Source organism: Nerophis lumbriciformis, linkage group LG24 (genome assembly GCF_033978685.3).
Source record: "Nerophis lumbriciformis linkage group LG24, RoL_Nlum_v2.1, whole genome shotgun sequence".
Classification (NCBI taxonomy): Eukaryota; Metazoa; Chordata; class Actinopteri; order Syngnathiformes; family Syngnathidae; genus Nerophis; species Nerophis lumbriciformis.
Genome location: NC_084571.2, coordinates 16789131 through 16816044, shown reverse-complemented (window position 1 = coordinate 16816044; position 26914 = coordinate 16789131). Strand labels below are relative to the sequence as shown.

General features: G+C 39.8%; 2 protein-coding genes across 4 annotated transcripts in view; one reads left to right on the top strand and one right to left on the bottom strand.

Annotated features, from left to right (window-relative positions):
* Positions 1-14405, bottom strand: part of nbr1b (NBR1 autophagy cargo receptor b) — a 125971-nt gene extending 111566 nt beyond the window's left edge. For 2 of the 3 annotated variants that reach the window (XM_061981690.2, XM_061981691.2), the window contains exons 1-5: positions 14204-14405; positions 8813-8875; positions 5684-5702; positions 5593-5615; positions 1033-1221 (exon numbers count right to left, since the gene is read on the bottom strand). In XM_061981690.2, the coding sequence (XP_061837674.2) occupies positions 1033-1221; positions 5593-5615; positions 5684-5702; positions 8813-8875; positions 14204-14305 (396 nt within the window). In that variant the 5' untranslated portion in view covers positions 14306-14405. The remainder of the gene's footprint in view (positions 1-1032; positions 1222-5592; positions 5616-5683; positions 5703-8812; positions 8876-14203) is intronic. The other variant, XM_061981693.2, reaches the window with a different exon arrangement.
* Positions 14406-21701: 7296 nt separating this feature from the next.
* Positions 21702-26914, top strand: part of aoc2 (amine oxidase copper containing 2) — a 28913-nt gene continuing 23700 nt past the window's right edge. The window contains exon 1 of the mRNA XM_061981689.2: positions 21702-23523. Within this exon, the coding sequence (XP_061837673.2) occupies positions 21978-23523 (1546 nt within the window). The 5' untranslated portion in view covers positions 21702-21977. The remainder of the gene's footprint in view (positions 23524-26914) is intronic.

Here is a 26914-nt window from a genome sequence, read left to right as displayed (position 1 = left end):
TGAGATAATAAAACTATTATAAATAATAATATTACTGTAAATGAATGAGATAATAAAACTACTATAAAAAATAACATCACTGTAATTAAATGAGATAATAAACTACTATAAATAATAATATTACTGTAAATGAATGAGATAATAAACTACTATAAATAATTACTGTAAATGAATGAGATAATAAACTATTATAAATAATAATATTACTGTAAATGAATGAGATAATAAAACTACTATAAATAATATTACTATAAATGAATGAGATAATAAAACTACTATAAATAATATTACTGTAAATGAATGAGATAAACTACTATAAATATTAATATTACTGTAAATGAATGAGATAATAAAACTACTATAAATAATATTATTGTAAATGAATGAGATAGTAAACTACTATAAATAATAATATTACTGTAAATGAATGAGATAATAAACTACTATACATTTTGTATTATTATTTCTTCTTTTTTCTCTCTCTCTTTTTTTCTCTTTCTTTGTTTATTTAATCGACATATTTGTAGATATTACTTTGTTTTTGTTGTTGTTTCTTTCTTTTTTTGGGGGGGGGGTGGGTGGTATGGGTGGGATATAAACAAAAATATTTTGACATTTAGGGCAGACAATAGATATATGATTTATGAGAATATGATGTAATGGATAGAAATGTCTGATGCTGGATGTCAATAAAAAAAAAAGAAAATAAATAAATAAAAATAAAAATAAAAGACTACTATAAATAATAATATTACTGTAAATTAATTAAATAATAAAACTACTATAAATAATAATATTACTGTAAATGAATGAGATAACAAACTAATATAAATAATAATATTACTGTAAATGAATAAGATAATAAACTACTATAAATAATAATATAACTGTAAATGAATGAGATAATAAAACTACTGTAAATAATAATATTACTGTAAATGAATGAGATAATAATCTACTATAAAGTAATAATGTTACTGTAAATGAATGAGATCATATCAATAATAATCAAGTACAGTAAGTGATACTTACCAGTCCTTGTTCTGGCACTGCAGCCTGGATCTTGCGAGTGACCAGGTGTGTGATGGTGGGACAGTTCTGTGGGGGTCTGAACCCTCTCTTTGCTTCTGTGGTATTGGTCTTAGTACTAGACCCCCTCACTGTGTGGCCCCTGGTCTCATACACGTTCATGTGCAGACGATGACCCTGTCTGGATGCACTCTGAACAGAAAAGCACTATGTTATTCATATTCATATCATCCTGTACATAGAACATGTCTAATGAAAACTACTTTCATTACAAGATTTGAATGCAGGCGTGCTTAGCAGGACCAGAGGGCGGAGCACATTACACCAGTTGGAAAGTTCTTTTCACTTTTGAAATGTCTATCTGACTTGCTTTGATCCTATTATTTAACAGCGGGCCAGAGAGCCTCAGGTCTATTTTGAAAAAAGGCTAAACACACACTTTTTAATCAGGCTTTTTACTGATCATGTTAAACTTTTCTTACGTTTTTTTTTGTAATTCATTTGTAATTTTTTTGTCTTATTTTCCATTTTATTCATTGCTATTATTACTACTTTTATTCATTCAATGTTATGTTTTTAATCATTCATTAATGAATCCATTCATCCATTTTTGTACTGCCTGATGGTGATATAATATATTTTGTATTTATTATATTTTAAATGATAATATATTTTTGTAGTGCACCTTTATAATTGTATTTGTACAAAAGCAAAAAGCAGTGAAGTTGTCAAGTTGTGTACATGGTAAATAAAAACAATGATTTGCAAATCCTTTTCAACTAATATTCAATTGAATAGACTGCTAAGACAAGATATTTAACGTTCGAACTGGAAAACTTAATTTTTTGCAAATATTATCTCATTTGGAATTTGATACCTGCAACATGTTTCAAAAAAGCTGGAACAAGTGGCAAAAAAGAGTGAGAAAGTTGAAGAATGCTCATCAAAGACTTATTTGGAACATCCCACAGGTGAACAGGCTAATTGGGAACAGGTGGGTGCCATGATTGGGTATAAAAGCAGCTTCCATGAAATGCTCAGTCATTCACAAACAAGGATGGGGCGAGGGTCACCACTTTGTCAACAAATGCCTGAGCAAATTGTTAAAGAACAACATTTCTCAGCCAGCTATTGCAAGGAATTTAGGGATTTCACCATCTACGCTCCGTAATATCATCAAAAGGTTCAGAGAATCTGGAGAAATCACTGCACGTAAGCCATGATATTACTCAGGCGGTACTGCATCAAAAAGCCACATCCGTGTGTAAAGGGTATCACACCACACTTCAGAAAACCACTGTCAATAACTACAGTTGGTCGCTACATCTGTAAGTGCAAGTTAAAACTCTACTATGCAAAGCCAAAGCCATTTATCAACAACACCCAGAAACGCTTCGCTGGGCTCGAGCTCGTCTAAGATGGACTGATGCAAAGTGGAAAAGTGTTCTGTGGTTTGATGAGTCCACATTTCAAATTGTTTTTGGAAACTGTGGACGTCGTGTCATCCGGACCAAAGAGGAAAAGAACAATCCGGACTGTTGTAGGCACAAAGTTGAAAAGGCAGCATCTGTGATGGTATGGGGGTGTATTAGTGCGCAAGGCATGTACTGGAGAGGAGGCTACGCCGAATAGTCGTACCTCGGATTCAGGAGGAACAGTGTGGTTTTTGTCCTGATGGTGGAACGATAGACCAGCTCTATACTCTCGGCAGGGTCCTTGAGGGTGCATGGGAGTTTGCCCAACCAGTCTACATGTGCTTTGTGGACTTGGAGAAGGCATTCGACCGTGTCCCCCGGGAAATCCTGTGGGGAGTGGGGAGTGCTCAGAGAGTATGGGGTATCGGACTGTCTGATTGTGGCGGTCCGCTCCATGTATGATCAGTGTCAGAGCTTGGACCCGTTTCCAGTGAGGGTTGGACTCCGCCAAGGCTGCCCTTTGTCACCGATTCTGTTCATAACTTTTATGGACAGAATTTCTAGGCGCAGTCAGGGCGTTGAGGGGATCCGGTTTGGTGGCTGCAGGCTTAGGTCTCTGCTTTTTGCAGATGATGTGGTCCTGATGGCTTCATCTGGCCAAGCTCTTCAGCTCTCACTGGATCGGTTCGCAGCCGAGTGTGAAGCGACTGGGATGGGAATAAGCACCTCCAAGTCCGAGTCCATGGTTCTCGCCCAGGAAAGGGTAGAGTACCATCTCCAGGCTGGGGAGGATATCTTGCCCCAAGTGGAGGAGTTCAAGTACCTAGGAGTCTTGCTCACGAGTGGAGGAAGAGTGGATCGTGATATCGACAGGCGGATCAGTGCGGCGTCTTCAGTAATGCGGACGCTGTATCGATCCGTTGTGGTGTAGAAAGAGCTGAGCCGGAAGGCAAAGCTCTCCATTTACCGGTCGATCTACATTCCCATCCTCACCTATGGTCATAGCCTTGGGTTATGACCGAAAGGACAAGATCACGGGTACAAGCGGCCGAAATGAGCTACCTCCGCCGGGTGGCAGGGCTCTCCCTTAGAGATAGGGTGAGAAGCTATGTCATCCGTGAGGAGCTCAAAGTAAAGCCGTTGCTCCTCCACATGGAGAGGAGCCAGATGAGGTGGTTCGGGCATCTGCTCAGGATGCCACCCAAACACGTTTGGGGCACGTCCGACCGACAGGAGGCCAAGGGGAAGACCCAGAACACGTTGGGAAGACTATGTCTCCCGGCTGGCCTGGGAACGCCTCGGGTTCACCCGGGAGGGGCTGGACGAAGTGGCTGGGGAGAGGGAAGTCTGGGCTTCCCTGCTTAGGCTGCTGCCCCTGCGACCCAACCTCGGATAAGCGGAAGAAAATGGATGGACGGATGGATGACATGGGTAACTTACACATCTGTGAAGGCACCATTAATGCTGAAAGGTACATACATCTTTTGGAGCATATGTTGCTATCGTTATCATGGACGCCCCTGCTTATTTCAGCAAGACAATGCCAAGCCACAGCGTGGCTTTGTAGTAAAAGAGTGCGGGTACTAGACTGGCCTGCCTGTAGTCCAGACCTGTCTCCCATTGAAAATGTGTGGTGCAATATGAAGGCTAAAATATCAGAAGGGAGACTGTTGAACAACTTAAGCTGTACATCAAGCAAGAATGGGAAAGAACTCCACTTCAAAAATGTGTCTTCTCAGTTCTCAAACCTTTACCGAGTGTTGTTAAAAGGAAAGGCCATGTAACACAGTGGTAAAAATGCTCCTCTGACAACTTTTCTGCTATGTGTTGCTGCCATTAAATTCTAAGTTCATGATTATTTGCAAAAAAAAATGAAGTTTCTCAGTGTGAACATTAAATATCTTGTATTTGCAGTCTATTCAATTGAATATAAGTTGAAAAGGATTTGTAAATCATTGTATTCTCTTTTTATTTACCATTTACACAACGTTACAACTTCACTACTTTTGGGGTTTGTATTCATGAGACTTGTATGTCATATATTGTTTGTATTTATGAGATTTTTTATATAAAAGTATATGATAGTATATTTTTGTAATTCTTTTACATTTGTATACAGTAATAAAATAGATTTTTGTATTTATGATATTTTTATATAATAATATATTGTTTGTATTTACATATATGATGTTTTTATGAGGTAAAATATTGTTTGTGTTTAAGATATTTTTATAAAATGATATATGATAATATATTTTGTAGTGTTTTAATACAATAATATAATACAATATATTTTGTATTGATGATATTTTCATCTACTATACTATTTAAAGTTAAAGTTAAAGTACCAATGATTGTCACACACACACTAGGTGTGGCGAGATTATTCTCTGCATTTGACCCATCACCCTTGATCACCCCCTGGGAGGTGAGGGGAGCAGTGGGCAGCAGCGGTGGCCGCGCCCGGGAATCATTTTGGTGATTTAACCCCCCAATTCCAACCAATTTGCATTTATATATAATAATACATCATTTTATGTAGTGATTTGATATATTTTATGGAATAATGTCAATGTATTTTTCTATATGTGATATTTTATATAGTAATATAATGATTACGTTAGGGCAGCACGGTGGTAGAGGGGTTAGTGCGTCTGCCTCACAATACGAAGGTCCTGAGCAGTCCTGGGTTCAATCCCGGGCTCGGGATCTTTCTGTGTGGAGTTTGCAGGTTCTCCCCGTGCCTGCGTGGGTTCCCTCCGGGTACTCCGGCTTCCTCCCACCTCCAAAAACATGCACCTAGGGATAGGTTGATTGGCAACACTAAATTGGCCCTAGTGTGTGAATGTGAGTGTGAATGTTGTCTGTGTTGGCCCTGTGATGAAGTGGCAACTTGTCCAGGGTGTATCCCGCCTTCCCCCTGATTGTAGCTGAGATAGGCTCCAGCGCCCCCCGCGACCCCGAAGGGATTAAGCGGTAGTAAATGGATGGATGATTACGTTAGTTATGGATCCATCATGATATGCATGCCAGGGTCATGTGATGTGACGATGACGTGTGATTGGTGAAAAGCAGGAAGTGTGTGTGATCTTATGGAATGAGTCAAAAAACCGGACAATAAATCTAGAATAAGAACAAATAAACAAACCTTGAGTGCTTCTTCGTACTCCGCTGTGACGGAAGCACAATTTGAAATATGTGCTTTGCCAAGAATTGAGGAGTGAGAAGGTCAATCTTACCTTGACTGTTGATGGACACCTGGAAGAAGAGGAAGATGACCTTATTTGGATGGCAAGTGCACTAAAAATGTCACTTCCTGCTTGGTTTTGGCCTAACAAACACAAATATTATATCTATCATTCCTTGTAGTGATTTTGTCACCTGTAAGGAAGAGAATGCTACATGCTAATAGCTAGGTGTGTAATGAAGAGAATGTTACATGCTAATAGCTAGGTGTGTTAGGAAGAGAATGCTACATGCTAATAGCTAGGTGTGTTAGGAAGAGAATGCTACATGCTAATAGCTAGGTGTGTAGGGAAGAGAATGCTACATGCTAATAGCTAGGTGTGTAGGGAAGAGAATGCTACATGCTAAAAGCTAGGTGTGTAAGGAAGAGAATGCTACATGCTAATAGCTAGGTGTGTTAGGAAGAGAATGCTACATGCTAATAGCTAGGTGTGTAAGGAAGAGAATGCTACATGCTAATAGCTAGGTGTGTAAGGAAGAGAATGCTAAATGCTAATAGCTAGGTGTGTTAGGAAGAGAATGCTACATGCTAATAGCTATGTGTGTTAGGAAGAGAATGCTACATGCTAATAGCTAGGTGTGTTAGGAAGAGAATGCTACATGCTAATAGCTAGGTGTGTTAGGAAGAGAATGCTACATGCTAATAGCTAGGTGTGTTAGGAAGAGAATGCTACATGCTAATAGCTAGGTGTGTAAGGAAGAGAATGCTACATGCTAATAGCTAGGTGTGTAAGGAAGAGAATGCTACATGCTAATAGCTCGGTGTGTTAGGAAGAGAATGCTACATGCTAATAGCTATGTGTGTTAGGAAGAGAATGCTACATGCTAATAGCTAGGTGTGGTAGGAAGAGAATGCTACATGCTAATAGCTAGGTGTGTTAGGAAGAGAATGCTACATGCTAATAGCTATGTGTGTAGGGAAGAGAATGCTACATGCTAATAGCTAGGTGTGTTAGGAAAATAATGCTACACGCTAATAGCTAGGTGTGTAAGGAAGAGAATGCTACATGCTAATAGCTAGGTGTGTAAGGAAGAGAATGCTACATATATGTATAGTTATGTTAGAATTAATACTTGTACAGTACATATATGTACCGGTATAGTTATGTTAGAATTAATACTTGTACAGTACATATATGTACCGGTATAGTTATGTTAGAATTAATAGTTGTACAGTACATATATGTATAGTTATTAGGGATGTCCCGATCCGATATTTGGATCGCATAGGCCGCCGATATTTGCAAAAAAATGCGTATCGGCAAGGCATGGGAAAATGCCGATCCAGATCCAGTTAAAAAAAAAACCTCCGCTCCGTGTTTTCCAACGCACCTATTTAAATAGTACATTCCACTTTTCTGCTGCTCCCTAATTTCCGTTCCGCAATTTCCAGCACACCTTCAACACATCCACAGGTCTGTGGATTCTCACGCAGTTGCTTTTAGCTGCTGGCATTACACGACAGGCTCTTCTCACTCTTTTCTGTCTCCCTCTCACAGACAGCAAGCGCACCTTCTTACACACGTCACATACTGTCACGTCATACGTCACATACGTATACGCCCTCCCCGAGCAGAGAGGTAGCAGCATGGCTAACGTTAGCTGTGATGCTAGCGCAGCCGTGTGACCAACGTTCTCTCTAAGGTGCGCGCTTGTGCAATTGCGCACTGTTTAAACGTCCTCTGCGCATAGCAATTATATGCCACGCACAAAATCAAATAAAAAAATAAGCGCACAACAATTTTCGACACACGGACACGACAGAGAAAACAGTTTTCGTCATCATTGTTCAAATATTATAACGTCTGCCGAGACGCTTATCTCCGTTCGGTGCTACACGTCCACACCATCAAAATGCCGAGGCAAAAATTTCCAGATCAACACCGTATGAAAACATTTGTGATTTTTTTAGTTGTGATTTCCTTCTCTGCATGAAAGTTTAAAAGTAGCATATATTAATGCAGTATGAAGAAGAATGTTTTAATGTAGACATGCAAGCCTTGAAGGAAAATGTTGAAAATCAAGACTACATTTCCTGCAAATGGATGCATTTCTACCCTATATTTTAACTTTATATTTATTCTCATATCAAACTCTTTTGGCTGTCTTTTTGACACTTACATCCGGCGCCCCCCTCCACACCCTGGATTATAAATAATGTAAATAATTCAATGTGATTATCTTGTGTGATGACTGTATTAAATGATAGTATATATGTGATAGTATGTATCTGTATCATGAATCAATTTAAGTGGACCCCGACTTAAACAAGTTGACAAACTTATTCGGGTGTTACCATTTAGTGGTCAATTGTACGGAATATGTACGGTACTTCACTGTGCAACCTACTAATAAAAGTCTCAATCAATCAATCAAAACACATAGAATCATCATACTGCTGTGATTATATGCATCAAGTGTTCATTCAAGGCTAAGGCAAAATATCGAGATATATATCATGTATCGCAATATGGCCTTAAAATATCGCAATATTAAAAAAAGGCCATATCGCCCAGCCCTTGTTTCAATTATGCCATTTCTGTTTGTCATGTATAATTTTGTCTATTTTGTGTTTATCCTTGAATAAACAGGTCAGTTTCTTGTTACCAACCATTGTGTATTATTTAAACTCACCTAATTCAGCTGGCTAGTTGTTATCAAGAGTTCTAAAACCCTTTTCAACATGATTCTGACAACTAAGTAGGCTAAATAACTTTAAACTTTAATACATGCTCGGATAGGCCATTATCGGTCAGTATCGGTATCGGTCAGTATCGGTATCGGATCGGAAGTGCAAAAACAATATCGGTATCGGAAGTGCAAAAACCTGGATCGGGACATCCCTAATAGTTATGTTAGAATTAATAGTTGTACAGTACATATATGTGTAGTTATGTTAGAATTAATACTTTTACAGTAAATATATGTGTAGTTATGTTAGAATTAATACTTGTACAGTAAATATATGTGTAGTTATGTTAGAATTAATACTTGCACAGTACATATATGTGAAGTTATGTTAGAATTAATACCGGTACAGTAAATATACGTGTAGCTATGTTAGAATGAATACTTGTACAGTACAAAAATGTGTAGTTATGTTAGAATTGATATTTGCTCACCTCCTCGTTCTCCTCATCAAAGTAAGTGAGCTGAAGACTGCACAAGCTAAAGGAGCGCTTCACCTGTGGACACACACACACACACACACACACACACACACACACACACACACACACACACACACACACACACACACACACACACACACACACACACACACACAATTCAAGTAGTCAGAAGAGCTGGGTGATAAATGGAGTTTGTAAGATAAATAGATATATTTTTAAACAAGATAAGAATTAAGAAAATATCCTAATATGGATATAATGTATTTCACGTTAAAATGAGCAAACGCCGCTTATTTGTTGTGTTGTCCATGACATCATACGTGTGTGTGACAGTCCATGACATCAAACAGTGGTCCCCAACCGGTCCGTGGCTCGATTGGTACCGGGCCGCACAAGAAATTAAAAAAAATAATATATATATATATATATATATATATATATATAATTTTTTGTTTTTGTTTTTGTTTTTATTAAATCAACATAAAAAACACAAGATACACTTACAATTAGTGCACCAACCCAAAAAACCTCCCCCCCATTTACACTCATTCACACAAAAGGGTTGTTTCTTTCTGTTATTAATATTTCTGGTTCCTACATTATGTATCAATATAGATCAATACAGTCTGCAGGGATACAGTCCGTAAACACAAGATTGTATTTTTTTATGAAAAAAAAAAAACATCCCCCCCCACCCCGCACCCCTGGTCCGTGGGACAAATTGTAAGTCAAGTGGTCAGTGTATAAAAGTATAATACAAGTAGTCAGTGTGTATAAAACTATCAATTCAAGTAGTCAGTGTGTATAAAAGTATAATTCAAGTAGTCAGTGTGTATAAAAGTATAATTCAAGTAGTCGGTGTGTATAAAAGTATAATTAAAGTAGTCAGAATGCATAAAAGTATAATTCAAGTAGTCAGAGTATGAAAGTATAATACAAGTAGTCAGTGTGTATAAAACTATCAATTCAAGTAGTCAGTGTGTATAAAAGTATAATTCAAGTAGTCAGTGTGTATAAAAGTATAATTCAAGTAGTCAGTATGTATAAAAGTATAATACAAGTAGTCAGTGTATAAAAGTATAATACAAGTAGTCAGTGTATAAAAGTATAATACAAGTAGTCAATGTGTATAAAACTATCAATTCAAGTAGTCAGTGTGTATAAAAGTATAATTTAAGTAGTCAGTGTGTATAAAAGTATAATTCAAGTAGTCAGTATGTATAAAAGTATAATTCAAGTAGTCAGTGTGTATAAAAGTATAATCCAAGTAGTCAGTGTATAAAAACATAATACAAGTAGTCAGTGTATGAAAATATAATACAAGTAGTCAGTGTATAAAAGTATAATACAAGTAGTCAGTGTATAAAAGTATAATTCAAGTAGTCAGTGTATAAAAGTATAATTCAAGTAGTCAGTGTGTATAAAAGTATAATTCAAGTAGTCAGTGTATAAAAAATATAATTCAAGTAGTCAGTGTATAAAAGTATAATTCAAGTAGTCAGTGTGTATAAAACTATAATTCAAGTAGTTAGTGTATAAAAGTATAATTCAAGTAGTCAGTGTATAAAAGTATAATACAACTAGTCAGTGTGTATAAAAGTATAATACAAGTAGTCAGTGTATAAAAGTATAATACAAGTAGTCAGTGTATAAAAGTATAATTCAAGTAGTCAGTGTGTATAAAACTATCAATTCAAGTAGTCAGTGTGTATAAAACTATCAATTCAAGTAGTCAGTGTGTATACAAGTATAATTCAAGTAGTCAGTGTGTATAAAAGTATAATCCAAGTAGTCAGTGTATAAAAATATAATACAAGTAGTCAGTGTATGAAAATATAATACAAGTAGTCAGTGTATAAAAGTATAATACAAGTAGTCAGTGTATAAAAGTATAATTCAAGTAGTCAGTGTATAAAAGTATAATTCAAGTAGTCAGTGTGTATAAAAGTATAATTCAAGTAGTCAGTGTATAAAAGTATAATTCAAGTAGTCAGTGTATAAAAGTATAATTCAAGTAGTCAGTGTGTATAAAACTATAATTCAAGTAGTTAGTGTATAAAAGTATAATTCAAGTAGTCAGTGTATAAAAGTATAATACAGCTAGTCAGTGTGTATAAAAGTATAATACAAGTAGTCAGTGTATAAAAGTATAATACAAGTAGTCAGTGTATAAAAGTATAATTCAAGTAGTCAGTGTGTATAAAACTATCAATTCAAGTAGTCAGTGTGTATAAAACTATCAATTCAAGTAGTCAGTGTGTATAAAACTATCAATTCAAGTAGTCAGTGTGTATAAAAGTATAATTCAAGTAGTCAGTGTATAAAAGTATAATACAAGTATTCAGTGTGTATAAAACTATCAATTCAAGTAGTCAGTGTGCACTGCAAAAACTGAAATCTAAGTAAGAATAAATATCTCAAATAAGGGTGATATTTGATAATGTTTTGTCTGATAAGATAATTCTTCTCACTAAGCAGATGTTATGTTAGAGTGTTTTACTTGTTTTAAGGGTTTTGGTCCTAAATGATCTCAGTAAGATATTAAAGCTTGTAGCTGAGATTGTATGACCTATATTGAGTAAAACATGCTTGAAACTAGAATATCAACTGTTGCAAAGCTGTGTCATCAACACTCACAAGTGTAAAACTACTTTTTTAAAGTAATAGTTTCTTATTTCAAGCATGAAAAAAAAAAATCATGTCTCATAATTAAAACAGATGACAGCCAAATGGACTTTGCTGTTTTATTTTCAATGAAACAATAGAAAATACGTACTCATAAAGTAGTACAGTTGGCACAGTACAGTAAACTGACATTTAATATTTAAACATTTAACATGTGACATTTCTAACAATGTTGAACAGAAATAGTTCATGCACATTCAGATAAATTCCTCAAAATTACAATTAAAAAATTTTTGGCCGCGGGGCAGGCTGTATATATGCGCACTAATTGACGAAAACAGCACGCACTTGGCGCGATGATGTCATGTTATCGATGGAAAAATGCATTTTTAGACAATATGATTTGCCTGAGCGGCTAGGAGACCCTGAGAGTAACAAACGGTTGCCTTGTTGCCTTTCCATTAGGAACAGTACATTTGTTTTTAAGTTTGCTGGTTTCAAGAAATGTAATGCCGAGCGCATATCATTATGTCAAGATAATGGCACTAGCATTTATTTAATTTAAGAATATTTTTCAACATATTGAGCAAAAAGGTCTCTTTTATTTCTACCAAGAAAAGTGCACTTGTTATTAGTGAGAATATACTTATTTTAAGGTATTTTTGGGTTCATTGAGGTTAGCTAATTTTACGTGTTTTGGAAAGTCTTGACAAGCCGAATTTTCTTGTTTTATTGGCAGATAATTTTGCTTAGTTCAAATAAAATACCCCTAATTTTTGCTTTGTTTTTTCTTGTTTTTGAACACTGACTTTTTGCAGTGAGTATAAAAGTATAATTCAAGTAGTCAGTGTGTATAAAAGTATAATACAAGTAGTCAGTGTGTACAAAAGTATAATTCAAATAGTCAGTGTATAAATGTATAATTCAAGTAGTCAGTGTGTATAAAAGTATAACACAAGTAGTCAGTGTATAAAAGTATAATTCAAGTAGTCAGTGTGTATAAAAGTATAACACAAGTAGTCAGTGTATAAAAGTATAATTCAAGTAGTCAGTGTGTATAAAAGTATAATACAAGTAGTCAGTGTGTATAAAAGTATAATTCAAGTAGTCAGTGTGTATAAAAGTACAATTCAAGTAGTCAGTGTGTATAAAAGTATAATACGAGTAGTCAGTGTATAAAAGTATAATTCAAGTAGTCAGTGTATAAAAGTATAATTCAAGTAGTCAGTGTGTATAAAAGTATAATACAAGTAGTCAGTGTATAAAAGTACAAATCAAGTAGTCAGTGTATTAAAGTATAATTCAAGTAGTCAGTGTGTATAAAAGTATAATACAAGTACTCATTGTATAAAAGTATAATACAAGTAGTCAGTGTGTATAAAGTATAATACAAGTGGTCAGTGTATAAAAGTATAATTCAAGTAGTCAGTGTGTATAAAAGTATAATTCAAGTAGTCAGTGTGTATAAAAGTATATATAAGTAGTCAGTGTATAAAAGTATAATACAAGTAGTCAGTGTATAAAAGTATAATACATGTAGTCAGTGTGTATAAAAGTATAATACATGTAGTCAGTGTGTATAAAAGTATAATACAAGTAGTCAGTGAATAAAAGTATAACACAAGTAGTCAGTGTGTATAAAAGTATAATACAAGTAGCCAGTGTATAAAAGTATAATTCAAGTAGTCAGTGTGTATACAAGTATAATACAAGTAGTCAGTGTATAAAAGTATAATACAAGTAGTCAGTGTGTATAAAAGTATAATACAAGTAGTCAGTGTGTATACAAGCATAATACAAGTAGTCAGTGTATAAAAGTATAATACAAGTAGTCAGTGTGTATAAAAGTATAATACAAGTGGTCAGTATGTATATAATGTTCATCACAGTACAAGTCAGCTGCGAAACAACAATATTTTGCTACATGTCCATCAATCAATCACATTGATCTGTATAGTTCTTGATCACGGGTATAAGATTGTACTACAGCAGTGGAACTCTAGTAATGCAGTATTTAGCTGTTAGCTTGCTAATATTACTGTTAGCTTAGCAATATGTACAGTATGTTTAGCTGTTAGCTGAGTTTTGTGTATTTCGGTGTTTGCTTAGTATTAGGTATGTTCAGCTGTGAGCTTGTAACAACTATTAGCTGTGATTTTAGTAACAAGAATTAGCTGTGAGCTTAGTGATAGTGTGCTAGCTGTTAGCTTAGTAACAAGTATTAGCTGTTAGCTTAGTGATATGTGTGCTAGCTGTGAGCTTAGTAACAAGTGCTAGCTGGTAGCTTAGTGATACCTATGTTATCTTCATGCTGTTAGCTTAGTTGTGAGTGTGTTAGCTGTTAGCTAAGTAATAATATGTGTTAGCTAACTAATAATATGTGTTAGTTAGCTAAGTAATAATATGTGCTATCTAAGTAATAATATGTGCTAGCTAGGTAATAATATGTGCTAGCTAAGTAATAATATGTGTTAGCTAAGTAATAATATGTGTTAGCTAAGTAATAATATGTGCTAGCGAAGTAATAATATGTGTTAGCTAAGTAATAATATGTGCTAGCTAAGTAATAATATGTGTTAGCTGTTAGCTAAGTAATAATATGTGTTAGCTAAGTAATAATATATGTTAGCTAAGTAATAATATGTGTCAGCTGTTAGCTAAGTAATAATATGTGCTAGCTGCTTAGGCTGCTGCCCCCGCGACCCGACCTCAGATAAGCGGAAGAAGATGGATAATATGTGTTAGCTGTTAGCTTACCATGGCCTCCATCGAGTCCCAGCTCTTGGTCTCCGTGCCCGACAGGAGGAAATTCTTAGAATTCCCTCTGAAGTTGAGTTTGACGTTGATGTATGAATCCATGATGTCCGCACATTAAAACGTATTCGTCACAAAAATAGCCAGGCAGGATGGAGGTCAATCTCGCCGCTATATTCTGTGTTTACATCAGCATCATAGACACGCCCACTCTGCACCTCGTGACCGGAACAACGAAAGCCGCTTCCGCTTAATTCCTTTCGAAACAAAACGTCTTTTCTATCCGGGCCCGAGCAGCGCAGCAAGAGCCGTATTGAATGCACTGTTTTTTTAAATTATCATTATCCCCGTTTAAACGCCTTTTGGAGGCCCTTAACGTGCACGAAAACTCCCCAAATGTTCCAAGCGCATCAGGTTCGGTGAAAAATTTTATAATTTGGTCATCCCAAAAATGAAATTTCAAAATTGGCTCTCTCGCGCCACCTTTAAAAGTAGAAACAATGAGCCCCAATTTCCCAGTATTCCCACATGAGCAGGTACCCGTACAAATACTACCTCTACTTTCATTTCCCAGTATTCCCACATGAGCAGTACCGGTACAAATACTACTTCTACTTTCATTTCCCAGTATTCCCACATGAGCAGGTACCCGTACAAATACTACTTCTACTTTCATTTCCCAGTATTTCAAAGTATGATAACTTTCATGTTTCTCTTCCAGGATCTTTGCTAAACATCTTTCTCACAACTTACACACATAACGTTCATGTTTCTCTACCTTCCAGGACCTTAGAGAATAAGATGACGCAACGTTCCTACTGCAGGAGAACTATTACACAAAACATCTTCAGCTCGACATTCATCAATCTTGCGTGTGTGTGTGTGTGTGTGTGTGCGTGTGTGTGTGTGTGCGTGCGTGTGTGTGTGTGTGTGTTTGTGTGTGCGTGCGTGCGTGCGTGTGTGTGCGCGTGTGTGTGCGCGCGCGCGCGCGTGTGTGTGTGTGTGTGTGTGTGTGTGTGTGTGTGCGTGTGTGCGTGTGTTCGTGTGTGATGCCTCCTCCACAAATTAAAGTTAAACAGAATTGTTAAAATTCTTTAGTCAGACTTTTTCCTGGTCGTAAAAATTGAGCAATAAAATCATCTTGTCACATGTGAGAAGTATTTTACACATATACTGTGCAATACTACAGTGCAATATGTATTAGTGTAGTGCGATGTGTGTATTAGTGCAGTAGAGTGTGTATTAGTGCAATAGAATGTGTGTATTAGTGCAGTACATTGTGTATGAGTGTAGTAACATGTGTTTTAGTGTAGTAGAATGTGTATTTGTGTGGTACAATGTGTGTATTAGTGTAGTAGAACGTGTATTAGTGTAGTACATTGTGTATATTAGTGTAGGACAGGGGTCGGCAACCCGCGGCTCCGGAGCCGCATGCGGCTCTTTGATCACTCTGATGCGGCTCAGCTGCATACTTGCCGACCCACCCGATTTTTCCGGGAGACTTACGGATTTCAGTGCCTCTCCCGAAAATCTCCCGGGGCAACCATTCTCCGACTTTCACCCGGACAAGAATATTGAGGGCGTGCCGTAATGGCACTCGCGTCAGCTTCTTCACCATACTGTCTGCATGCCGGCCCAGTCACATGTTGTATGCTGTTTCTGCTTACACACGTAAGTGACTGCAAGGCATACTTGGTCAACAGCCATACAGGTCACACTGAGGGTGGCGATATAAACAACTTTAACACTCTTACTGTGACGACGTGGTCGCATAGTGATGCGGGTGTGGTTCTCCCAAGGATGCAGACGGCTTCGGACACAGCTTGCAGGTAGGAAAAATGATTTATTTTAAATATAAATAATATGATGAATAAACAAAAGGGCTAGCGTGGGAGCTAGCAAACCAAAAGAGCCTAGCGTGAGAACTAGTAGCTAAGAAACAGTAAATAATCGTCGTCATCAGTTGTGTGAGAACAAACTACGAAGCCAGACAGAGTGAGGCCAGAGCAAAGACTAAATAGCCCTCTGATTAGTGCCCGGGCAACAGGTGCGCGTCCCGAACACTAACCAGAGGCAGGTGAAAGTAATCAGCTGACATGGCAACTGAACACAAACAAAATCAAATGTGCTGAAAACATATGTGACGAGAAACATAAACAAACTATGATCCGTGCAGCGGATCGTAACAGTACCCCCCCCCTTAAAGGACAGATTCCAGATGTCCCTTGACACTAAATAAAACTAGAACCCAAAAAACAAGAAATAGTTCGAGAGTCAAGGGAGGGTGGAGGGAGGATTTGGTGGTGGGTCGCCAGGCCACGTGTCCCTGAATCCACCGGGGAAGAGTCAGGTGGCGGCGGCGAGTGGAACGCCGCTGCCGCAGGCGAGGCGGGCGACCACGGAAAGGCCACATTCGTGGCTGCCGAGAAGGTGGGCGTGAATGGCGCCAGAAGTTCAGCAGCCGGAGAGTTCTACGACTACGTCTCGGGTGTCGCTGCTGTTTGCGCCACTGGCGTCCATAAACAAACCTCTGAGAGCGCCGCTTGCGCAGCCAGACCACTCGAGGTCGCTGAGACGAAGACGAGGAGAGAGCAGACGTCGCCGTGGAAACAGGAGGAGCCGACGTCGCCGTGGAAGCAGGAGGAGCCGACGTCGCCGTGGAGGCAGGAGGAGCCGACGTCGCCGTGGAGGCAGGAGGAGCCGACGTCGCCGTGGAGGCAGGAGGAGCCGACGTCGCCGTGGAGGCAGGAGGAGCCGACGTCGCCGTGGAGGCAGGAGGAGACGTCGTCGCCGTGGAGGCAGGTGCAGGTTCTGGTACCAGCCGTGGAGCAGGTGCAGGTTCTGGTACCAGCCGTGGAGCAGGTGCAGGTTCTGGTACCAGCCGTGGAGCCGGCGCTGGTGTGGGTACCAGCCGTGGAGCCGGCGCTGGTGTGGGTACCAGCCGTGGAGCCGGCGCTGGTGTGGGTACCAGCCGTGGAGCCGGCGCTGGTGTGGGTACCAGCCGTGGAGCCGGCGCTGGTGTGGGTACCAGCCGTGGAGCCGGCGCTGGTGTGGGTACCAGCCGTGGAGCCGGCGCTGGTGTGGGAACCAGCCTTGGAGCCGGCGCTGGTGTGGGAACCAGCCTTGGAGCCGGCGCTGGTGTGGGAACCAGCCTTGGAGCCGGGACAGGGGTTGGTCTTGGAGTCGGTGCTGGTGTGAGAACCAGCCTTGGAGCCGGCGCTGGTGTGAGAACCAGCCTTGGAGCCGGCGCTGGTGTGAGAACCAGCCTTGGAGCCGGCGCTGGTGTGGGAACCAGCCTTGGAGCCGGCGCTGGTGTGGGAACCAGTCTTGGAGCCGGCGCTGGTGTGGGAACCAGCCTTGGAGCCGGCGCTGGTGTGGGAACCAGCCGAGGAACTTGGCATTGTGGAGCTTGGCGTGGAGGAGGTACAGGAGACGAAGCTTGGTGTGTCAGCTGAGGTGCAGGAACAGGTGCTAGCCGAGGTGCAGCTGGAGGTGGCCTAGCTGGCGGTTGTGGCTTAGCAGGACGAAGGACTGGTGGCGGTGGCCGTGCAGGAGGTTGCGGTTTAGCACGCCGGAAGACTGGTGGCGGTGGCCTTGCAGGAGGTTGCGGTTTAGCACGCCGAAAGACTGGTGGCGGTGGCCGTGCAGGGGGTTGCGGCTTAGCACGCCGAAAAACTGGTGGCGGTGGCCGTGCAGGAGGTTGCGGTTTAGCACGCCGAAAAACTGGTGGCGGTGGCCTTGCAGGAGGTTGCGGTTTAGCACGCCGAAGTTGTGCCACCACACTAGCACAGTTCCCAGTACTAGCCTCCCCTTCAAGACGCGGATACCAGACGCGCTCTTTGCGGTTTGGAACCGTCTTCAAGGGTGGGTGGGGGGAGGTATGGAGGGGGGTATACTCCTCTTTAAATTGTCCAAATTGACTATTATCACTCCTCACTTGAGATTTGGTGGGAGCACAGGGGGGGAAAATACGTGCAGTGGGCGTAGCAATAGTCACTGGGGGCGGAACCAAATTCACTGGAGGTGGAGTCTGAAAATCAGAATGTGACTGACTAGACTTACACTTAATAAAAATGTCCTGATAATGTTTTATCTTGGAATAAAAGTCATTTGGAGGTGGCTGACAGAAAGAATTAGAAGATGGAAAAAAAAAATCTTGTTCAATGATGTCATCAGAAGTGGGCGGAGTTACCTCTTCGGGAGGCGCCAATGACATGACATTACTGTTGCAACTGTCCATGTGACTTACAGCCCAATCGGAGAACTTTTTGGCGAAGTGGTCGATGGGGTTGCCAAACATCTGAGGAGGGGGAGTTTGGGCTGAATGTAGCTTGCTTCGGTCCGGGGGAGGAGTTTGCAGGAGCGGCGCGTCTTGGCGGCGAGGGAAAGACCTCCTGGCCGGCTTCCGTCTTTGACGGCGCGCACGGTACTGCGGTGTAGCGGCGATGTCTTCCGACCAGAGGGAATCGATGGGGATAAGAGAGCCTCCAGGTCCCCACATGAGATTCGACCTCTCCTCCGTCGAATAGCGAAGCGTCTCGGCTTCCATCGCTCGCAACACCATGAGCGTACCTTCGTCCAACTCCTCGTTAGCCAGTGCGGGAGAATTGTTTTCTGCTGGCTTCGTACTGTGACGACGTGGTCGCATAGTGATGCGGGTGTGGTTCTCCCAAGGATGCAGACGGCTTCGGACACAGCTTGCAGGTAGGAAAAATGATTTATTTTAAATATAAATAATATGATGAATAAACAAAGGGCTAGCGTGGGAGCTAGCAAACCAAAAGAGCCTAGCGTGAGAACTAGTAGCTAAGAAACAGTAAATAATCGTCGTCATCAGTTGTGTGAGAACAAACTACGAAGCCAGACAGAGTGAGGCCAGAGCAAAGACTAAATAGCCCTCTGATTAGTGCCCGGGCAACAGGTGCGCGTCCCGAACACTAACCAGAGGCAGGTGAAAGTAATCAGCTGACATGGCAACTGAACACAAACAAAATCAAATGTGCTGAAAACATATGTGACGAGAAACATAAACAAACTATGATCCGTGCAGCGGATCGTAACACTTACTAATATGCGCCACACTATGAACCCACACCAAACAAGAATGACAAACACATTACGGGAGAACATCCGCACCGTAACACAACATAAACACAACAGAACAAATACCCAGAATCCCATGCATCCCTAACTCTTCCGGGCTACATTATACACCCCCGCTACCACCAAACCCCGCAACCCCAACCCCACCCACCTCAACCGACGCACGAAGGGGGGAGGGGGTGTTTGATGTGTGGGGGGGCAGGGTTGGGGGGCGGGGTTTGGTGGTAGCGGGGGGTGTATAATGTAGCCTGGAAGAGTTAGAGATGCATGGGATTATGGGTATTTGTTCTGTTGTGTTTATGTTGTGTTACGGTGCGGATCTTCTGCCAAAATGTGTTTGTCATTCTTGTTTGGTGTGGGTTCACATTGTGGTACATATTAGTAAGAGTGTTAAAGTTGTTTATATCGCCACCCTCAGTGTGACCTGTATGGCTGTTGACCAAGTATGCCTTGCAGTCACTTAGGTGTGTGTACAGAAGCCTCATACAACATGTAACTAAGCTGGCACGCTGTTAGTACAGACTGTAGATGGCGCTAAAGGCAGTGTCATCACGGCACGCCCTTATTAGTGTTGTTTGGTTGAAAATCAGCAGACATTCAAGAGGAGATTCCCGGAAAAATCAGGAAGGTTGGCAAGTATGATGCTGTCAAGTGCCATTCACATAAAATTACATAAAATGTTCTTATTGAGGTGCGGGCCGCGTGTCTGAGACCCCTGGTTTATACATAGCACAAAGCAAAAAAAAAACTTTGTATGCAGTGTTATTTCATTTTAAATTTCAAAAGAGTTTTGTGGCTCCCATTGTTTTCTTTAATTTGTGAAACGGGTCGAAATGGATCTTTGAGTGGTAAAGGTTGCCGACCTCGGGTGTAGGACAATGTGTGTATTGGTGTAGTAAAATGTGTTTTAGCGTAGTAGAATGTGTATTAGTGTGGTACAATGTGTGTTTTATTTAGTGTAGTATAATTTGTGCATTTGTGTAGTACAATGTGTGTATTAGTGTAGTAGAATGTGTATTAGTGTAGTACAATGTGTGCATTTGTGTAGTACAGTGTGTATTAGTGTAGTAGAATGTGTATTAGTGTAGTACAATGTGTGTATTAGTGTAGTAAAATGTGTTTTAGCGTAGTAGAATGTGTATTAGTGTGGTACAAGGTGTGTTTTAGTGTAGTATAATGTGTGCATTCGTGTAGTACAATGTGTGTATTAGTGTAGTAGAATATGTATTAGTGTAGTACAATGTGTGTATTAGTGTAGTAGAACGTGTATTACTGTAGTACAATGTGGATAATAATAATAATGGATTAGATTTTATATCGCACTTTTCTATTGTTAGATACTCAAAGCGCTCACAGAGAAGTGGGAACCCATCATTCATTCACACCTGCTGGTGGTAAGCTACATTTGTAGCCACAGCTGCCCTGGGGTACACTGACGGAAATCGAGGCTGCCAGTTTGCGCCTACGGCCCCTCCGACCACCACCTATCATTCATTCATCATTCATTCACCAGTGTGAGCGGCAGCGGGGGCAAGGGTGAAGTGTCCTGCCCAAAGACACAACGGCAGCGATTTGGATGTCAAGAGGCGGGGAGCGAACCTGCAACCCTCAGGTTTCTGGCATGGCTGCTCTACCCACTACGCCATACCGCCCTGGATTAGTATAGTAGAATGTGTATTAGTGTAGTACTATGTGTGTATTAGTGTAGTAGAATGTGTATTATTGTAGTAGGATGTGTATTAGTGTAGTAGAATGTGTGTATTAGTGTAGTAGAATGTGTATTAGTGTAGTACAATGTATGTATTAGTGTAGTAGAAAGTTTATTAGTGTAGTAGAATGTGTGTATTAGTGTAGTAGAATGTGTGTAATAGTGTAGTACAATGTGTGTATTAGTGTAGTAGAATGTGTATTAGTGTAGTACAATGTGTGTATTAGTGTAGTAGAATGTTTATTAGTGTAGTACAAGGTGTGCATTAGTGTAGTACAATGTGTGTATTAGTGTAGTAGAACGTGTATTAGTGTAATACAGTGTGGATTTGTGTCGTAGAATGTGTATTAGTGTAGTACTGTGTGTATTAGTGTAGTAGAATGTGTATTAGTGTAGTACAATGTGTGTATTAGTGTAGTAGAATGTTTATTAGTGTAGTAAATTGTGTGTATTAGTGTAGTAGAATGTGTGTATTAGTGTAGTACAATGTGTGTATTAGTGTAATACAATGTGTATCGGTGTAGTAGAATATGTATTTGTGTAGTATTCGAGTACATGAAAGTATTGCATCAGAAGAGGATTCTTCTCCACTCCACTTCTCCACTCTCCACTGACATTCTTCTGTTTCTCTGCTATTGGATCATGCAGGAAGTGGGCGGGTTCTCATGCAGAACTTTCGTCTGGCCACCTTCTCACCACTGCTCTCAGACTCTTCAGACCACCTTCTCACCACTGCTCTCAGACTCTTCTGACCACCTTCTCCTACTGGTCTCGGACACTTCTGACCACCTTCCCCTACTGGTCTCGGACTCTTCTGACCACCTTCCCCCGCTGGTCTGGGACTCTTCTGACCACCTTCCCCCGCTGGTCTCGGACTCTTCTGAGTACCTTCCCCCGCTGGTCTTGGACTCTTCTGACCACCTTCCCCCGCTGATCTGGGACACGGTGCGAGCACAGAAGCACAAGATGCACTCTCTGGTTAAATGGACGCTTCTTGTCCTGGTCCTGGTCTCTGTTCTTCTTAACATTGTTTTGCTGGGCTTCCACTCCAGCAGGGCTCCCAAATGCTCCGGGCGACGCCTTCATCCTATCAAAGGCAAACACGACAAGCGCAGCCGCGTCTTTGCTGATGTCACTCAAGAGGAGTACCTGCAGGTCCAGCAGTACATGGTCCAGCAGAAGGACTTGGCCATCAGCACCAGGCAGCTCACCAAGCCGTCGGAAAACTTCCTGTTCCTAATCGACTTGTCTCTGCCCAAAAAGGCGGACGTTTTGTCCTACCTGGACGGGGCAGGTCCTGAGCCGGTGCGCGAAGCCACTGTGGTGGTCTTCTACGGGTCCTTGGGCCACATCAAGGAGTACGTGGTAGGACCTCTGCCTAAGCCCACGTACCACACGGACGTGACCAAGAAGAAGTATAAGAGGGAGCTGCCCATCAACGCCCGCACCGTGACCGTGGGGGAGTACGATTTGTTGTCTAAGTTTTTCGAACAACAGTTTTCCAAGATGGAGCAGCTTGTGAAGGAGAGTTTTGGTGCTAAAAAACTGAACCTGTTTGAGCAAATGCCGCGAGGACTTCGTTCTGGAGACAGAAAAACCTGGGTGTCTTTCTTCAGGAACATGAGCGGCATGTACATCCACCCGGTAGGTTTGGAGATGCTGGTTAACCACGAGAGCGTAGACGCCTCCGACTGGACGGTGGATAAGCTCCTGTACAACGGTCAGTACTTCGACACGGTGGAAGAACTCCGTGACAAGTACTCCGCAGGGTCCGTGAGAAGAATTGTCTACCAGGAAGTGGCCGACTATGGCTCGCTGAAACCTAGGAATACACCTTTGCAGCTCGGTCCTCTGCAGTTCTACGCAGAAGGCAAACGCTTCAGTGTCAGCGGTAATCACGTCCTCTACCTGGACTGGAGTTTTGCCTTCGGTCTGAGCTCCCTCACTGGCATGCGAGTTTTTGACGTGCGCTTCAAGGAGGAGCGGATCATCTACGAGCTGAGCGTGCAAGAAGCCATGTCGGTTTACGGCTCGGTGACGCCCGGGATGATCCTCACCAAGTTTTTGGACTCCAGCATCGGAATCGGACGCTTTGCACACGAACTGGTCCGCGGCGTGGACTGTCCCTACCAGGCCACTTATGTGGACACCTTCCGCTACATCGATGTGCCGGCGCCCGTCAGGTACAGGAGGTCCATCTGCATCTTTGAGCACAACTTTGGTCAGCCCCTGCGCAGACACTTCTCCGACTTCTTCAGCAACAGTTACGGCGGCCTGGTCAACAGCGGCCTGGTGTTCAGGACCATCACCGCCATCGGGAACTACGACTACTTGTGGGACTTCATCTTCTACCAGAGCGGCTCAGTGGAAGCCAAGGTCCACGCCACGGGTTACATCTCCTCGTCTTACCTGCTGGACGGCAGCCTGCGGCACGGCCACCAGGTAGCGCCAAATGTCCTGGGCAACATCCACACACACTTCATCAACTTCAAAGTGGACGTGGATGTGTTGGGTGAGCAGATATTCACAATTATTATTATACATTATCTATCTACAATTTACATGTTTTATATATTATTATGTATTCACAATTATTAGTATATATTATCTAGCTACAATTCACATGTTTCATATATTAATATGTATTCACAATTATTATTATATATTTTCTATCTACAATTTACATGTTGTATAGATAATTATGTATTTACAATTATTATTATATACTATGTATCTAAAATGTACATGTTTTATATATTATTATGTATTTACAATTATTAGTATATATTATCTATCTACAATTTACAATTTTTATATAATATTATATATTTAGAATTAAATATATTATATGTATCTATAATTTATATGTTTTATATATTATTATGTATTCACAATTATTAGTATATATTATGTATCTACAATTTACATGTTTTATATATTATTATGTATTTACAATTATTAGTATGTATTGTGTATCCACAATTTACACGTTTTATATATTATTATGTATTTACAATTATTAGTATATATTGTGTATCCAGAATTTACATGTTTTATATATTATTATGTATTTACAATTATTATTATATATTATCTATCTACTGGTTACACGTTTTATATAATATATATTTACAATTATATATTATTATATATTTACAATTTACACATATTATATATTTTGTTTTTACAATTTACAATTATATATTATTATGTATTTACAATTATTATATGTTATGTATCTATAATTTACAATCATCATTATATATTATTATGTATTTACAATTATATAGTATTATGTATTTACAATGTAGAAATAATATTATATATTATGTATTAACAATTTACAATTATACAATATTATGTATTTACAATTTAAATTTTGTATATCTTATTATATATTTATAATTATTATTATATATTATGTACCTGCAATTTACAATTATTATTATATATTATTATGTATTCACAATGATCATATATTATGAATTTACAATTTACATGTTTTATATACGTATTATTATGTATTCACAATTATTATTATATATTATGTATCTACAATCTACATGTTTTTATAATATGTTTTATATAATATGTATTTACACTCATTAGTATATATTATGTATCTACAATTTACAATTATTTATTTATTATCATATATTTAAAATGATTGTACATTATGTATTTACAATTATCTTTATATATTATGTATCTACAATTACATTTTTTATATATTATCATATATATATTATCATATATCAGGGCGGCATGGCGTAGTGGGTAGAGCAACCGTGCCAGAAACCTGAGGGTTGCAGGTTCGCTCCCCGCCTCTTACCATCCAAAAAAAAAAAAAATCGCTGCCGTTGTGTCCTTGGGCGGGACACTTCACCCTTTGCCCCCGGTGCCACTCACACCGGTGAATTGAATGATGAATGATAGGTGGTGGTCGGAGGGGCCGTTGGCGCAAATTGCAGCCACGCTTCCGTCAGTCTACCCCAGGGCAGCTGTGGCTATGAAAGTAGCTTACCACCACCATGTGTGAATGATTGATGGGTTCTACATGTAAAGCGACTTTGGGTACTTAGAAAAGCGCTATATAAATCCCAGTTATTATTATTATTATTATATTTACAATTATTATTATATACTATGTATTTAAAATTATTTTATATTATATATTTACAATTTACAATTGTATAATATTATAAATTTACAATGTACATGTTTTATATATTGTTATATATTTACAATTATTATTATATATTGTGCATCTACAATTTACCATTATTATTACATATAAGTATGTATTTACAATTCTTATGATATATTATGTATCTACAATTTACAATTATTAATATACCTTATGTATTTACAATCATTATATATTTATAATTTACCTTTTTTATAAATTATTATATATTTACAATGTATATTATTAATTATTTATCTACAATTTATAATTATTAATATATATTATTATATATTTACAAATATTATATATTATGTATTTACAATTCACAATTATGTAATATAATGCATTTACAAATTACAACTATCTATTATGTATTATCAATCAATCAATCAATGTTTACTTATATAGGCCTAAATCACTAGTGTCTCAAAGGGCTGCACAATCCACAACAACATCCTCGGCTCAGATCCCACATCAGGGCAAGGAAAAACTCAACCCAATGGGACAATGAGAAACCTTGGAGGGGACCGCAGATGTGGGGACCCCCCCTGGGTGACCGGTGCAATGGACGTCGAGTGGCTCTAGCATAATATTGTGAGAATCCAGTCCATAGTGGATCTAACATAATAGTGAGAGTCCAGTCCATAGTGGGGCCAGTAGGAGACCATCCCGAGCGGAGACAGGTCAGCAGCACAGAGATGTCCCCAACCAATGCACAGGGTCCCGACTCTGGACAGCCAGCGCATCATCCGTGGCCACCGAACCTGTGCCCCCCCCCCCCCCCTCCACGAAGGAGAGGGGGCAGAACAGAAAAGAAAAGAAATGGCTGATCAACTGGTCTAAAAGGGGGGTCTATTTAAAGGCTAGTGTATACAAATGAGTTTTAAGATGGGACTTAAATGCTTCTACTGAGGTAGCATCTCTAACTGTTACCGGGAGGGCATTCCAGAATACTGAAGCCCGAATAGAAAACGCTCTATAGCCCGCAGACTTTTTTGGGCTCTGGGAATCACTAATAAGCCGGAGTTCTTTGAACGCAGATTTCTTGCCGGGACATACGGTACAATACAATCAGCAAGATAGGATGGAGCTAGACCGTGTAGTATTTTATACGTAAGTAGTAAAATCTTAAAGTCCCATCTTAAGTGCACAGAAAGCCAGTGCAGGTGAGCCAGTATAGGCGTAATATGATCGTACTTTCTTGTTCTTGTCAAAAGTCTAGCAGCCGCATTTTGTACCAACTGTAATCTTTTAACATTAGACATAGGGAGACACGAAAATAATACGTTACAGTAATCGAGATGAGACGTAACGAACGCATTAATAATGATCTCAGTGTCGCTAGTGGACAAAATGGAACGAATTTTAGCGAAATTACGGAGATGAAAGAAGCCCGTTTTAGTAACACTCTTGATGTGTGACTCAAACGAGAGAGTTGGGTCGAAGATAATACCAAGATTCTTTATCGAGTCGCCTTGTGTAATTGTTTGGTTGTCAAATGTTAAGGTAGTATTAATAAATAGGTGTCGGTGTCTAGCAGGACCGATAATCAGCATTTCCGTTTTCTTAGCGTTGAGTTGCAAAAAGTTAGCGGACATCCATTGTTTAATTTCATTAAGACACGCCTCCAACTGACTACAATCCGGCGTGTTGGTCCGCTTTAGGGGCATGTAGAGTTGGGTGTCATCAGCATAACAGTGAAAGCTAACACCGT